Source organism: Oculina patagonica, unplaced genomic scaffold (assembly GCF_052425735.1).
Source record: "Oculina patagonica isolate OP01 unplaced genomic scaffold, crgOcupat unplaced101, whole genome shotgun sequence".
In the NCBI taxonomy this organism is placed as follows: domain Eukaryota; kingdom Metazoa; phylum Cnidaria; class Anthozoa; order Scleractinia; family Oculinidae; genus Oculina; species Oculina patagonica.
The window spans coordinates 1-14,824 of NW_027556985.1; the positions used below are offsets into that span (position 1 = coordinate 1).

At 38.1% G+C, this 14,824-nt stretch overlaps 1 protein-coding gene across 1 annotated transcript; it reads right to left on the minus strand.

The window, feature by feature from the left end:
* Nucleotides 1-75: 75 nt before the first annotated feature.
* Nucleotides 76-6,755, minus strand: LOC144639515 (uncharacterized; the record flags this gene model as incomplete). The annotated part of the gene is made up of 6 exons (XM_078498810.1): nt 6,468-6,755; nt 6,026-6,185; nt 3,989-4,198; nt 2,183-2,386; nt 1,531-1,829; nt 76-223 (listed from the first exon to the last, which is right to left on the minus strand). Coding segments are annotated over exons 1-6 (1,309 nt in total), but the record flags the coding sequence as incomplete, so codon positions are not given.
* Between the last annotated feature and the right edge of the window lie 8,069 nt (nt 6,756-14,824).

Below are 14,824 nucleotides of genomic sequence, written 5' to 3' on the forward strand. Positions count from 1 at the left end.
AAAAAGAAAATGGTCATATTTACCGGAATAAACAAATTCCATATCTCTGTAGCATAACTTGAAAAGGTGACGTACCTGCTGGTATTTTTATTCCATACAGTTCTACTCTGAGGGCTTCATAAATTTCATAATCAATAGGCTGGAACCGAACGGCTCGAGCTGTTGGAGGTTCTATAAGAACATGTTTTACCAACTGATTTCTATTCCAATTACCACTAAATTTCTGAAACAAAAAATGAGTAAACTGCTGGGATTTTTTTTGCGTTCAAATAGTGAATTTTATGTATTTAAAAGAGTCTCACTGTTACAATGTCTTACACAACAAATTATTATATTTGTTGGGAGTCAAAAATACAAATATGCATCTAGTTTTGTATACGATGAAAAACCTGAATAAATGTTAAACCCCCGGTGATGTTTGACGAAAGGATGCAAGTATTCGATTTTGGCTCTTACATGGGTGTCGAACTGTGATAAGATTTTCGCGTTTATTAAGATCCCCCCTCCACCTTCAGTCACGACCACCTGACAGTTTGGTTGCTATGGGGGAGAGGAGGGGGTGTAAATTTAGGTTGTATGCTTACTTTCTTGTCGTCGATGTTTTACAGAGACTGTGCTTAGGAATGGAACAGATAAAAATTGGATAAAAAATGCTAATTTATTGGTTACTACGTAGCTTTTATAGGTCCATGATAGATTCTAAATCCTTAAATGCCACCGAGATCATTCTTGAAAAAATTGCTCTTAAAGACTCTCCTTCTCTCTCTGTCTGTTTTCAATATACTGCGTGCCTCTGTCAGAAGCAGGGGGGGGGGGGGGGGGGGGACTTGAAGGCGGCATTTTTTTGACGGCATAGCGGTTGTCTGGAAACCGTGCAAGTCCTTTTCAAGGACTTTGCAAAGATAGACGTAACCTTAAGTTTTGTTTTTCACAGCAAGATTGAAATATCAATGACTACATACATGTGAAATGCGATGAGTGGTGGTTTTTGCGTTTGATTTTTCTCCCGCTGAGATGTTTTTTACATTTTCAGCCAGATTTCTCACCCGATGTTCTACGTCACTGAGAATGTTTTGGCGGCGTGGAATAACAAAAAAATGTGTCGCGGCTAACATTTGACAACCAAAACATGGTAAATTATTCCAGGATCATTGGATTTATTTTAATTAGTATAATTCGCAGGCCTTTGTTTTGCCAGACTGGTCACCGTTATCACTGTTTGTTGTTTTGCTAGTGTCCGTAAATCTTCAAAGGAGCAAATAAAATGCAAATAGCTATTGTGTTTTGTGCATGGTCAACACCAAAACAAACGAACTAAACAATGTACTTGTCAAGCTATTCCCTATGCCCTTAGCAACCATTCGATAGCTACTGCGCACACTCGGTTGCCCGGCAGCGCTTTGCCAAATTTTTTAGTCGTTTAACAAAGGAAGTTTCTTTCCCCTTCCCACCCCAGGTCAGAGGTTAACGACAGTGGAGGTAATTCACTTCTGAAACTAGTTTTGAATGTCTTTAAATGACTTCCCAAACCTTTTCTTTGTTGTTCTCTTTGTAAATAATCCACTCCGTGAGTAATAAATGCAACTTGTAACTTTTGGTCCATTCATCTTGAAGTGGATGTCCTTGCGTAGCTACAGCACAAAGGACAAAAATGTCTCCCAAGTCAATTTGCAGAAAGTCATCACCATCTTTGTAATTAAAAGCAGGCGCCCATGCCCCCTTTCCATGCAGCCGTCCTTTATAAGGTTCGTCAGCGAAACGTGACGACGAGGCTGAGAAACTTTTGTCTGGCAGTCTATTTGCAAGCCCAATTGCTTGATTTTGGCACGCTTAAATGAAGAAAAGAATGGTTGATTGATAGATTGATTGATTGACTAACTGACTGACTGTTTGATTGATTGATTGATTGATTGATTGATTGATTAGTTGATTGATTGAATTGATTGATCGATTGATTGATTGAGTAGGTGATTAGGAATAACCATTATACCAAATTAAATACTTGCTTTAAAACTATTTCTCCAATTTTTTCTATGGCAATCTCATGTTCATCCCTTTTTATTTTTTAAATTTTATTTTAAGGTACACAAGCAAAACGTTTCATTGCATTCGCACGTCTGCCAAATACGTCTTTAAAAGCTGTTAACTTTTGATTACTTAGATATAGCAGTTAATTACCTACCAGTGCTTATCCGTCTTTCGGAATAAACTTCTAGCTGGCAAATTTCAACCCCATTGTAATCACCGGGACTTCTTATAAACACAAATTGACCGACGAGTCTCGGTAGACAATACATCGTCCAATATGTCCTCTCTGTGTGCTTGTAACCGCCTTGGAGTCCTCCACAACGCGGATTGGAAGTTCCTCCATTTGTACTGTCATCACCTGCTCAACAATTAACAGTCAAAACCATAAAAAGGATTGGATCAGTCACGAAACAACAAGCTCTTTTTCCACGATAAATCCTTAATTCTACCGTTAAAAAAATACTGAAATTGACATTCTTTCTCTATTTCATAGGTTATGCATAAGCTACGAATAACTACGAATAACTTTGCTCTCTGACGCACTGTCTAGCCATGTCTTAATTTTAATGCAATTACCAATTGAATAACTCTTGTGGTTTGTTGCGGTTACGTCTCGCAGCTAATTGGTTGCAAAACAATTAATATTCCAGAAATAGTTTTAGGCGTTCATGCTTTTTATGGTTTTTACTGTAAACAAATAATGATCATGTTGGAGAAGAATTTCACCTGGTAGAGAAAAGAATCAGGGATTCAAAACACTCCTGTACCCCCTTAATTTCACAATCGGGGTGGGGGAAACTTTCTTTGTTACACGACTCAAAAATGCGGCATAGTGGTGCTGGGCAACCGCGTTTGCGCAGTAGCTGTCGAATGGTTGCTAAGGGCATAGTGAATAGCTTGACAACAGACTTAACAAAGCTCTTTGTTTTTTTCGCATATTCTGGTCTTGACCGTGCACAAAACACAATATATATTTGCATCTTGTTTGCTCCTTTGAAGTTTGCCGGACATCAAAACAACTTTTTTTTATCAACTATGCTGGGGTGACTGTGACTTTCAAACCGAAAAGGTAAGAACCGATCTCGTACCGGTACCGGTTGTGGATGGCTTTCCTACCGGTACGAAGTTATCCCGGTTTTCTCTTGCTCTCCAGTATTCGTTTACATGATAACAACACGAAATGAACGACCACTAGTTTCGAAATGAAATCAGTCTCATGTTAGACTGAAACGGGTAATACATGCATCTTTTACGCTATCCAATACGGGATGAAGATAAAACTGTAATATGTAAACGCGGTATGGAGCCACGAAGTTATACTTGTATGTAAACATGAAAGGCCAGTATTTTTTTAGTGCTAGAGACTGTAGAAATATTAGGATTGCAAGGATTTCGGGCACTCGTGAACATTTCGACAAGATCAAGCCTATCTGGAAGTGCTTTGAGACAGAACGCTATTCGTAAATGGTTTCATACAGGTGACTTCAGACAAAGCCGAATCAAATGTTTTCAGTGTCCATAATTATGTTTTATTATGTTTTCTTGATGTTTTAATTTGACGCCATGAACGTTTAATTGATAAAAAGCTGTTCGCCCGAATAGTTAAAATGCTTTTGTTCCAAATATTTACAAACAATGATTTTCTTGACAGTTTACTTAACACTCGATAAAGAGAGCGTTAGAAATTTACGGTTGAAAAATTTCCTTGTCAACTGTAAATTTGTTTCTTTAACTTTGTTCTAAAACTACGCTTAGCCAAGTAATCGGTTACTGTGTGTACGTTCTGTACATATTTAACCTAAACAATCAGGCCGGTCAAATGAGATGTATAAAAATAATTTACTTTATGATTCAATCCTAAATACCATTATTGAATTAATACATCAAAATGTACTGCATCGAGTTTGAAGGAACAGTACTTTTCTAATCTATGCATTTCTTTACAAAGCCCAGAACTCACCAATTCTGATTTCAAATTTCTCTAATGATAGATAGTGAAGCGAGACCTCAGCAACAGGTAGGGATGATCCCAAGTCCACTCTCCACCATGGATCCTGCTGGTAATCGGTCTGACTACAAGAATCGGCATTTCCATCGACTGCAGCTTTAGCTGCGAGCTCTGCGAATCCCGTCTGAGATGACTGAATCGCAGGCTGGTTTAAGGCACGATCTTACAGAAAAAAAAAAAAAACAGTTCGTTAAAAAGGCCCTTTGTCTCACTATAAACTTGGCAATTATTTTTGCTAAAGTATTGCTAAAAAGTAGGTTGGCTTATATTTAAGTAACTTTATTATCATATCAATGAGCAAGATGTTGTCGTTCAAACGAGTTTTAACCCTCATGGTGTTAATTTACATGACCTGTAGCCAGGAGTTGGAGGAGTAGTCATGGAATCACTTGTGAAGTCATCAATTTGCATGTCAGCGAATTTTCATGATAACCAACTAATACAGACAGGATAGATCTTATCACAAGACTGTCAATTTTGAATATCTACTACTCACGGATTATGACAGAGCTTATCGCAAAGTAACGGTCAGTTTTTAGTGCAAAATTGGTGGTGAAACATGTCATTACTCCAACGATTAATCAAGTTCTCCTTTCCAGGATTTGCCAATGATCAAGATCAAAATGTTTCCGGACTGCAGAAGGAATGCGAGAAGAAGGAACAAGAATAAGACGGCCAAAAAAGACAAAGAAATTTTGCCTTTAGCGCACCGGTCAAATTTATATACTCTACGTTTAAACGCGTTAAGTTCATAAAAATCTAGCTCCGGTTATACATCCCGTGTAAAAAAAAGTGTTTTTCTTGCAAATTTGCGGGAAATTTAGCACCGCACCACCAAATGTCGTCTATAAGATACCATGCGCCGACTGCCCGTGGAGTTACATCGGCGAGACGGGAAGATGTTTAAAAACAAGAAAAAAAAGAACATATTAGAAACACAAAAACCTTTAAAAAAGGTTCCAACATCGCCTCACATGCCTGGTTGAGCGACCATTCCATCGATTTTGACAGTGCGTGTGTGATTGATAAAGGAAATTTTCGCGTTAGAAAAACTTTGGAATCCTGGCACACAGCAATCACGAACCATGCTGACAATAATGCGAAACAATTACCAAGACAATATTCAATTTTATTTTGAACCTTTCATTAGCATTTTAACCCGCACACAAACATTTTTATTGTTTTTATTATAATTTTGTTTTTTCACACTTTTTATAGTATATATTTTAACGTTCGCGTTTTTTATTCATTACTTGTCAAAGACTACAGACTAATAGTCGAAAGCTCGTTTTTCATCATATTTTTAACCAGAGATCGCGTTTTAATATTTTACTATGTCTTACCCTGGTTACTCGTCTATTTTTTTTTAAAAAAATAAATGGTTAAAATAAAAGGTAAGGTAGGTTAAGTCTGCAAACGAGACTATCTATCTTTTTGAAAAAAGATAACTCATTTTGTCAAGAAGCTCGAATTTATTTTGCCAGAAAATAAACTTTGTAAGATTTGCGCTCTCGGAAGGAGGTAATTTTGGCGCTTCATTACTGGGGTTTAAAATACGCTCACACTAGTGTTCTTGTGTTTTTACAAGGCCCCGTCCACACTAATCCGAAACATTTGAAAATGTAACTTTTTTCTCCCGTTTGGCCGACCGTCCACACTAAAATGGCGTTTTCGGTTATCGAAAGGGAATCTTTCCGAAAACGGTCTCCAGACATAAGAAAATAACGCCGGCTAGGTGATGCAGTGTGGACGGCAGAAAAAGGGGCTTTTCGAAACGCTGATGTCAAATGGCCATATGAACTCTAACACAGTCCACGGTGTTACAGACTGCACTTAGAACGAATGTTTTGGACAAGACCCGGTAACCGAGAATTCACCCGAGAATTCACCCCAAGTGAATACGTCTAGAACTTGATATTAAATAAAAGCATCCCAAGTAGTCCAAGTTCCTATATGGCGAGTTTATAAAAAAAAAAAAACATCACTCACCAATTTTGTCACCAATTCTCACTGATAATCCGTAGAGCTCTGTCCTCATGCAGCAGTTGCCATGGTGATCTTGCGCGATGATGCGCAAACGTGTAGCAAAAACACCGTTGCACAAAAGTCGTTTCACTGTAGTGTTACGGTCAAAATTTCCGTGGAAAATCTGCAGACAATTTAAGAAGAACACCGATTCTAAATAAATCAACATAAAATCACAGATTCACAATTAGTTATCAGAGTTATTTGTTGAGTTTCGTCAAACTTTATTTAACAATTCTTCATTCCCCTAACGTAACTGTAACGCCAAAATAACTTTATTTGATAAGAAAAACACAGGTCGTAATCTCAAAGTATTAATTAATCTCTGTGCTGATGGTTTACCAGGGTTTACCTTTGAAAACAATGTTGTGTATGAGTTTTCACCTATGTACCACTTAAAACAAACCTTTACTATTCCCGCTTCTTGATAGTCTTTCCAAGTTTTCCCATCAGTGGATGATTGTAGCGTGTATGTCTTGATCCACTGATTTCCTTGAGAATTCCCCTGAGTGGACACAGCACAGATGATGTAAAGCCTGTCTAAGTTAATCTGTAGATATGGCTTACGGTCATTTGCTGCTGCACACCACGATGATCCTTCAATGTAGTTCAATCGAGCATTCTTTGCTGGTGTGCTGGCATTTTGTACAGAAGAAGAAGTGATATCCCTGTCAAGGATATATCCATTGCCCATTCCTAGCTCTTCATCCTGGCATTCTCCTATTAAACATATTTAAAACATTTTATGTCTATTTGGTTAATATTTGCTTTTTGGTTGATTGTTTGATTGATTGATTGATTGATCGATCGATCGATCGATCGATCGATCGATCGATTGATTGATTGTCTCTCAGCAGTTTTGAGATCAATTGTAATGTGTTTTGAGGTTAGACGTATTACATATCAATGTTGATGTGTTCTCAACTTCAAATACAAATAAAAACGTTTTGAAATTTTATTGCAAAATTATTCCAGTGCCGGGCTCTTAAGTTAGTCTCTGAGGCAAGGGTATTTACCCTGCATTAGTAATAGATATTTATGGAAGCACTTCTATATTTCTACAGGATCTGCTTTTTGGAAGGTCATTAAGTTCTGTAAAGAAAAACCCTCAGGAAAGGTGGGGCGTGTAATCCACTCCCCCCCCCCCCCCTACCCTTCCCTTTTACGTCCAAGGGATCAAGCACACAACCATTCACTTACTCCAGAATACAACAACGAGTTTTGCAAACTCAAAAATGTTGGAGTCAGAGAAATCTAAATGCAAATCACCGGAACCAAAAATTGCACTATTCAACCAGATAATGGTTTACCGACTTGAAACCTCTAAAAGAGGGTCCTGAAGGGGGGTACCAAATCCCATTTCCCAACCCAAATTTTGCCCAAATCCCATTTCCCAGCCTATTTTTTGTTTAAATCCCAGTCCCAGCAGTGAAATTCCCAGTGCATGGAAAATCTGGTCTCAAGCGCATTATATCTGTGTTGTTTTGATTGTCCTAAACGTAGCCCACTCCCTGAACTTTCCCTTCGGTGCCCAATATAGAAATGGAACCCAGGCGCAGGAAGAGAGAGTCCAGAATAACTTGTATGCGCATGCTTAGAAATCCGTCGCCCCCCCACCCCCCACCCTTACAAAAAAGGGGGGGGGGTGACCAAACCATATTCCACAGCACCGTTGGACACACACGCGCACAGACGATAAATTATAGAAGTTGTATTTGTGGATTTAGTACCTATTTTGCATAGTTCAATTTTTCATTCAAGCGAGCTATTTTTACCTTAGCGCACACACGTTACATGAAAGAAACGCCACACGTCTCTGTCGTGTTTCATTGGTTTGTTTTTTAAAAGCATGCACATGCAAGTTATCCTGGACTTTCTTTTCGCACCTGGATCGCAGAAGGGATAGTTCAACGACTGGACTACCCAAAATCATGCTCTGCTAGTTATTATCACTAATATTGTTGAGAATATCACTTTTCATTTGCTCGTTTGTCTTGTAGAGAATAATAGAAATTTGTTGAAGCTTTATCAAGTTTTTATCCCGTATCTACCACTACCCTGACTGACAACAACTTGCTGTCACTTCTTTTAAGTATTCCATTTGTGCTGATCCTCAGTCATAGCTGTTCCGTTGAGTAACTTAATCACTTACACGAAAATTGATCAAGACTTGATGGACACTCGTGCAGTGCGGTCGTTTCATTTCAAAATTTTCAGCGTCAGTTTTAACTACCTTATTATAGGAAATTAACGATTGTGTTAATTAGTACGGTATTTGACATTAACGCGACTTAAATTAACGCGGATTGAGGAAAAAATTACTTCCCAATAAAAGAAATTAACGCGAAAGAGGGGGTAACATTTCAAAATGAAGAAAATTAATGCGACGTACACAACAGGAACAAGTTTATTTCAACAATTTTTAGCGTATAATCTTAAACGAAAACAATGTTCATGGTACTTTTCCCACTTTGAGCGTCTTTCGCAGTATCAATGATAGTGGCAGATAAAATAATGCTTTTTCCTTGGAGTCAAGACCGTCTGGACTGTAACGAGAAATTGGGGTCAAAATAATGGAAATTAACGTCATGGAAATTAACACTCCACTTTATTAACGGTGCGGAAATTAACGTTAACGAAAATTAACGCGACTTAAATTAACGCGAATGTTTGAAATTCGCATTAATTTCATGACGCGTTAATTTCCTGTAATAAGGTATTTTTTGTCGGACTTAAGAACATAACATTATATAGCGCAAAATATGCAGGTTTAGTCATGTACTGATGCGCTTCCAATTCCCATTTTTTGTTTCCTATCCCAGTCCCAGTGACCTAAATCCCATTTTCCCAGTGAAAAATAGGCAATTCCCTGCCTCGTACCCAGGCGCCGCGAGAGCTTTTGGCGAAGAACGCAAAGGGTCAAGGGAAGGCGTGAAAAAGTACGCAAAGGGTCAAGGGAAGGCGTGATCGAAAGCGGGGAGCGCGCTTCGCTTCTTTCGCCCTTCCCATGATCCCTTGCGATTCCGTATAATTCCGTATAAAGCGTAGCGCCTGGGTACGAGGCAGGGCAATTCCCAGTCAAAATAGGCAAATCCCAGTCAAAATAGGCAATTCCCAGTCAAAAAAGGCAAATCCTAGTTCCCATTTAACCCCTTCAGGACCCTCCTAAAACAGTTTTATACAAATGCCTACTGATGATTTCGAAAAAATAAAAGGAATTCGTCTGCCCACCAAGTGATCCATTGTAACTACAGTCGACTCCCGATAACTCGAACCCTCTATAACTCGAACCTCGCGCTAACTCGAACCAAAATCGATTTCCCCTGGATTTCTGTCATACATTTACTGTAATTTTACCCTCGGTAACTCAAACCCTCGATAACTCGAAACTCCCGCTAACTCGAACCAATTTTCGTTTCCCTTCAGGTCATTTTCTATATAATTTTACCCTCGATAACTCGAACCATGTCTGCCAATTTGTGACAGGTCAAAACAAACAGTACAATGTTACAGTAGTCCAAAATTTTTGAAATAAAAACGAACAAGAGTTAGACCCGTCCCCGAAACGCCCCTCAAAACACGAAATGTGCCACCACGTCATTGATGTGCTACAGACGTTTAGTTTGTTGGTGCAGGTTGATACCGTTTCTTTCAAATCCAACCTTAGGAAACTTTAAAGGATTATCGACAGGACGAATTAATTTAAAACCTGCAACGTTCGCAGCTGATTTGCTTTGTTTTACGTTACGTTACGTTCTGGTCTATAGGCCATCCCCTTTTTTTTTTTCGTTTATCGTCGTATGTGTTTTCTGATTTTGGGTCGGTCGGTCGGAATTAAAAAAAAAAAAATAAAAAAAAAAAAGTGGATAAGGAGTCTGGAACTAGGAGGCCCGGTACCTCAGCAAAATGTCCGTGGAGCCTGGAAACAAGAAGACATGGTTACAAAGTCAACATGGCGGCAATGGAGGAAGGAAAAATCGACGTCGTGGTTAAACTCAAACAAGAACAGCGTAAAAAGGATGAAACATTGCCTTCTATACCTTCTGTATAATTTTTTTTTTTTTTGAAAACGCGAAAATCTGGGTCGGTCGGACGACGCTAAACAGAGAAAAAAAAGGGGATGGCCATACAGAGATTTAGAAATATATTGTTCCTTTTTCTTTTGGCTTCTCTCTACTCTAATTAAATTTGTTTAAAATGTACACTGGTATACATTGTAGGAATAGAAAATCAGTAAACACCTTTTTTTCCTTATTTCTTGTCATTTGTTTTCAACTCTCAATAACTCGAACTCCCGATAACTCGAACCATTTTTAATTTCCCTTGAAGGTTCGAGTTATCGGGAGTCGACTGTATATGTATATCATACCTAATGGTGACTGGCCTGAAGCTTCAGGATGTTTGTAGCTCTGTGATAATAAATTTCAAAAATTAAGCATATATCAGTAGAAATGACTCGGGTGAAAAAGTAAGAAAGTAAGTAGTTCCAAATGGGCTCCAACAGCTAGGATATGATGCCCCTTGCCCATCATACTGACAATCGTCAACGTCTCACACCTCAGAGAACCTCGAAAAACTAACACCTGAAGGCAGTTTTCAAACGCACCTTATTATAGTCAATATTCCATACCATTCATAAGCCAATGTGCTGATAGTGTTATACATGGAACAGAAGAACTCACCAAAAATATCATCACCATTATAATCCGGAAACGTATCGCCATGATACTGATAGATTTCTTTTGTCACATCACTCAAAGCTGTTCAAGAAACATTTGTGTAACGGAAAGGTCGGCTTTGAATTCGCTGGAATTTTATTATTAAAAGACAAAGGTCGCTAGTACATTTTTTTCAAATTCGTCGGCGACACTTCTCTCACACTCTTACCTGGCGTTTTCCATTCTGAAGTCTATACTTCATCGTTTCGGCCTGTCGTCCTTATGAAAACACGAGCGTGGCGCCAGTATTCAGTGCGTCTGTTCTCTTATTAATCATGAATTTCAACATAATCAGAAAGAGGACAGACGCTTTATAAAAATAATAACATGTTAAGTATATTTGAGTTTGGTCAGAATTCCTCTTTAAAGTGGTTGTTAATAACTATGTTAGCCGCAGAATGTCCATTAAAAGAAGTTAAAGATAAAAAAGCAATATATATATCATTAATAGTGGACACACAGTTTTCGTTCACTGCACATGCTTTAGTGACAGACCAACCCTTCAAATAGCGCAAACGAAGATTTAAAGTTAACCGGCAAAATATGTTTTATTTGAAATTCCATCTGGCGGAAGTTGACGATGAGTTGGCTGATATTTTATGTGGAAAGCAGAAAAGGTGGAGTCAACCACTGAGTGCAGGGAAGAAAAGAGGGTACTCAACACTTCCTAGCTCTTGAAACTGAAGATCTTAAACCATTTGACGGCCAAACATGCTTGTTCAGTTTGAAATCGAAAATGACTTTCTTTAACTTATAACTGCATAATAAGCAGAGTACACCCGTAAATTGTGAGTTATAGCTCCTAAAGTATATTATAGTGTTTATGAACCCATTTGGGATTCGAATTTAAACTAGTCTTAAAATTTGTAATACTCCATCAATAAATACTCAATAAAAGGAATTATGGTAGGGATATAGCTAATGCTTTTTCTTATACAATATCACTGATGCGCTGGCTCTTTTTTTATATGTTAACTTAACCGAATCAGCATCTCGCGGCCCCAGTAACATTAGATGAATTATTATTAATTTATATAGGCTAATGGCAAGAAGCAAAAGTACTCTTTTAAAAACATGTACTTCAGCTAAAATCACCCACTTTATGCCCAAAAACACATTTTGCAAAGAAGTTCTTCCAAGAAATGAATTTAACGTAAGATTAAAATCCCCAAGTAATACAAGCATCCGTTACCATTCTTTAACTCCAACTTTTTTTACTTTTTCGTGGCTCAAAAACTATTCAAGAAAAGGAACTTCAGTATTTCAATACAGGGCTCTAAACACAAAGTGACAACGATGTCCACGCACTTTACTTGACGGTTCATTGCTATAACAGTGTCAAAAAGTCAACCTGGTTGTGCCGTTGTACTGTTGAAATGGTCGGAAATATTAGCTATGTTAAAAGCTACTCTACAATCCGAGGGTAAATAAAGTATTCACTTCACTTCCCTTCACTTCACTGTTTACATCACCTCCACGATGAAGGGTTTTTATCATTTTTCTGTAAAACACCTCTTGAGCATCTTACGTTTCCGTTTTACGTTTACACAAACGTACCGCGAGAGCATGTTATCCGAACAACGACCATTGAAACCTACATTCAAAGAGTTAATATAACTAGGTACAAATTATGAAAGTTCGCTTTAAAGCCTGTTTGGAAACTCACTAGTTCTTTTTCTGTTCACTTAAGTCTTCGTAGGCAGGATTATAAAAAATAACCCTTTGGCCAAAAAACAGTTCCGACACCGTACTTAAATATTTAAAGTGAAAAGAAAATTTGAGATACCAAGTTTTACCATTTAAGTGGGTTTGCTTTTCTTGACTAAGACATTCTCTGAGTCTTCTACAAAATTATCTGCGATTTATGTATTTTTATCCCTTTTACAGTGTAAATAAAGAAACTGTGAACATCATCTCGGATATGTAAAAATTTCTGCGTAAAAACCATCGAATGACAGCACAAACTGCAGAAATTATAAATAAAAGGACAGTGATATGGAGCCAATTTGCTATTTTTTGGGTATAACTTATTTCTCAACTATTTTCTCTACTTTTTCTTTAAAAGTATAATAAAAGTGTTCACAGTTTTCGTCACGAAAGTGGTGACCTTCTGCTGTAAAAGTACAAAATTCTGTTCGTTGAAAAAAAAAAATGATATGTTAGCTTTGTGAACATTAAAAGCTCTCATGTTAAAAAGAAAACAAAAACTACAACAAAATTACTTCAATTTGAATCGAACAGAGCAATATGTAAGACATTTTTTTATGTTTAAGCACACTGTTGTAACTGTAATGCTAAACGATGTTAATTATAATCGCACTCTCCGGGTTGCTTTTGTTCATGAGTGTGTTGTAAATCATTAGTAAAAACATATTTAAGTTCCACAAGTGTTACGATTTTCAATAATGTGTTTTCTTTCAGTAAAAGCCGCGGCACAAAAAACTGTTAACGCAAGATGGTCAATTGAAGTAATTTCAATTTATGGCAATATGTCATGACGTCTTAAATTTATTAGTTAATGGTTTGGCGGTAACTAATGACGCATTCTCTTGAAGTGTACTCGAATGCCGCGCAAGTTTTGTAGGAGTCTGGGCTTAAATTTAAATTCCGAATCAATCATTGTCCTGGGATGGTCTGATCAAGCGGATTTACTAGATGTTATATTTGGTTGGCTTTAACCAGGAGGCATAACGAATAAATACAAACATTTATGCAAACCGTTGTCAGTGCTTCAATGCCACCAAAAACATATCCACTTATCGGGACGGGGCAGTAAACTTCGTCATTGCTGCGTGGTACAGTCCATCGTAAAGATGGCGACTGGTACATTTTCATATAATTCCAAGAGCGCGAAAACGTTAGTAACGCTCATAAAAACCCAAAGGTAATCTTTGAAAGAAAGTCTGGGGTAGGTTTAGAAACGTGGTGGGTTTTTTCTTCAAATATAACCCCCGTGTAATCTAAATCACACAAAATAAACATGACTCATAGCGTGTCGTTAATTTCGCACTGGGTCATTCGCATTACATGAAACCCCGTTTTTGAGAAAAGAAATGCACTGTTGAAGTGTTTATAAGTCTTCTAAGTCATTAAAGTCCAATGTAAGTTAATTCTCAAGGTCACAGGTTGCTCGAATTTTTGTTATTTGACGCTTTTTTTTTCGAGAGTCAATTTCTCTATCCGGTAAAACTCTAAACCACTTGAAACTGAGATATTTTGAAAGGGAAAATGCCTTTCTAAAACCTGGTGAAAAATTTGTTCCGGGCTCTCCATAAGCGCTGAGTGGGAACGCTCCCAAAATACTTATAGAGGAGCTCCCACGCGCCGAAGGCCCGCGAGCGGAGCATCCATAGGCAGGCAAATGGTATCCTATCGAACCGAGAAATTTTGGGGGTCGCCTACGTACGTACGTACGTACGCCCGTACGCACGGATTAGGCCTGGGGACGAGGTTGCCCGCGCGTGGCTAAAGAAAAGTAAGAAAATTACAAACAGCAAATAAAGCTCGCAAGGCAAGACAAAATGTGCACAATGGGTACAATTACACAGCCATACTACACAGCAAAATATATGAGAGGTTTATTATTCAACTGCTCTATTTTGTTAGTCTTTTTACGTGAACGTGAGTGCCTTTATCGAAGCCTTTACGCCAAAAAAATTAACAATATGGATCGATGGCTCTCGTTCGATCGCTACACGGTTACATTCAATTAATTGGTCTCTGAGCGCATTTTTCGTAACCCCCTAAAACGAGCAATTGACGTTATCTTCTATCGACTGGATGATGTGGACGTTTCAGTTTGATCTAAACGAAGTAATGTTATGAGAACGCGGGAAAATGTGTTGCGCGGTGTTCACTGTGTAGGCTGAATGAAACCGAGTGTATAAAAAAACGACAGAGAATCGAGAACTTTCTTACAGTAATATTTCTCGCACGATGTCCTCAAAAGTCACCTATATTCCGTGAAATTGTAAATAACGAAAGAGGTGTACGATGAGACCCGGAATAATTGCGAATGATATTCCTTGTGCACGTCCAGTTTGCT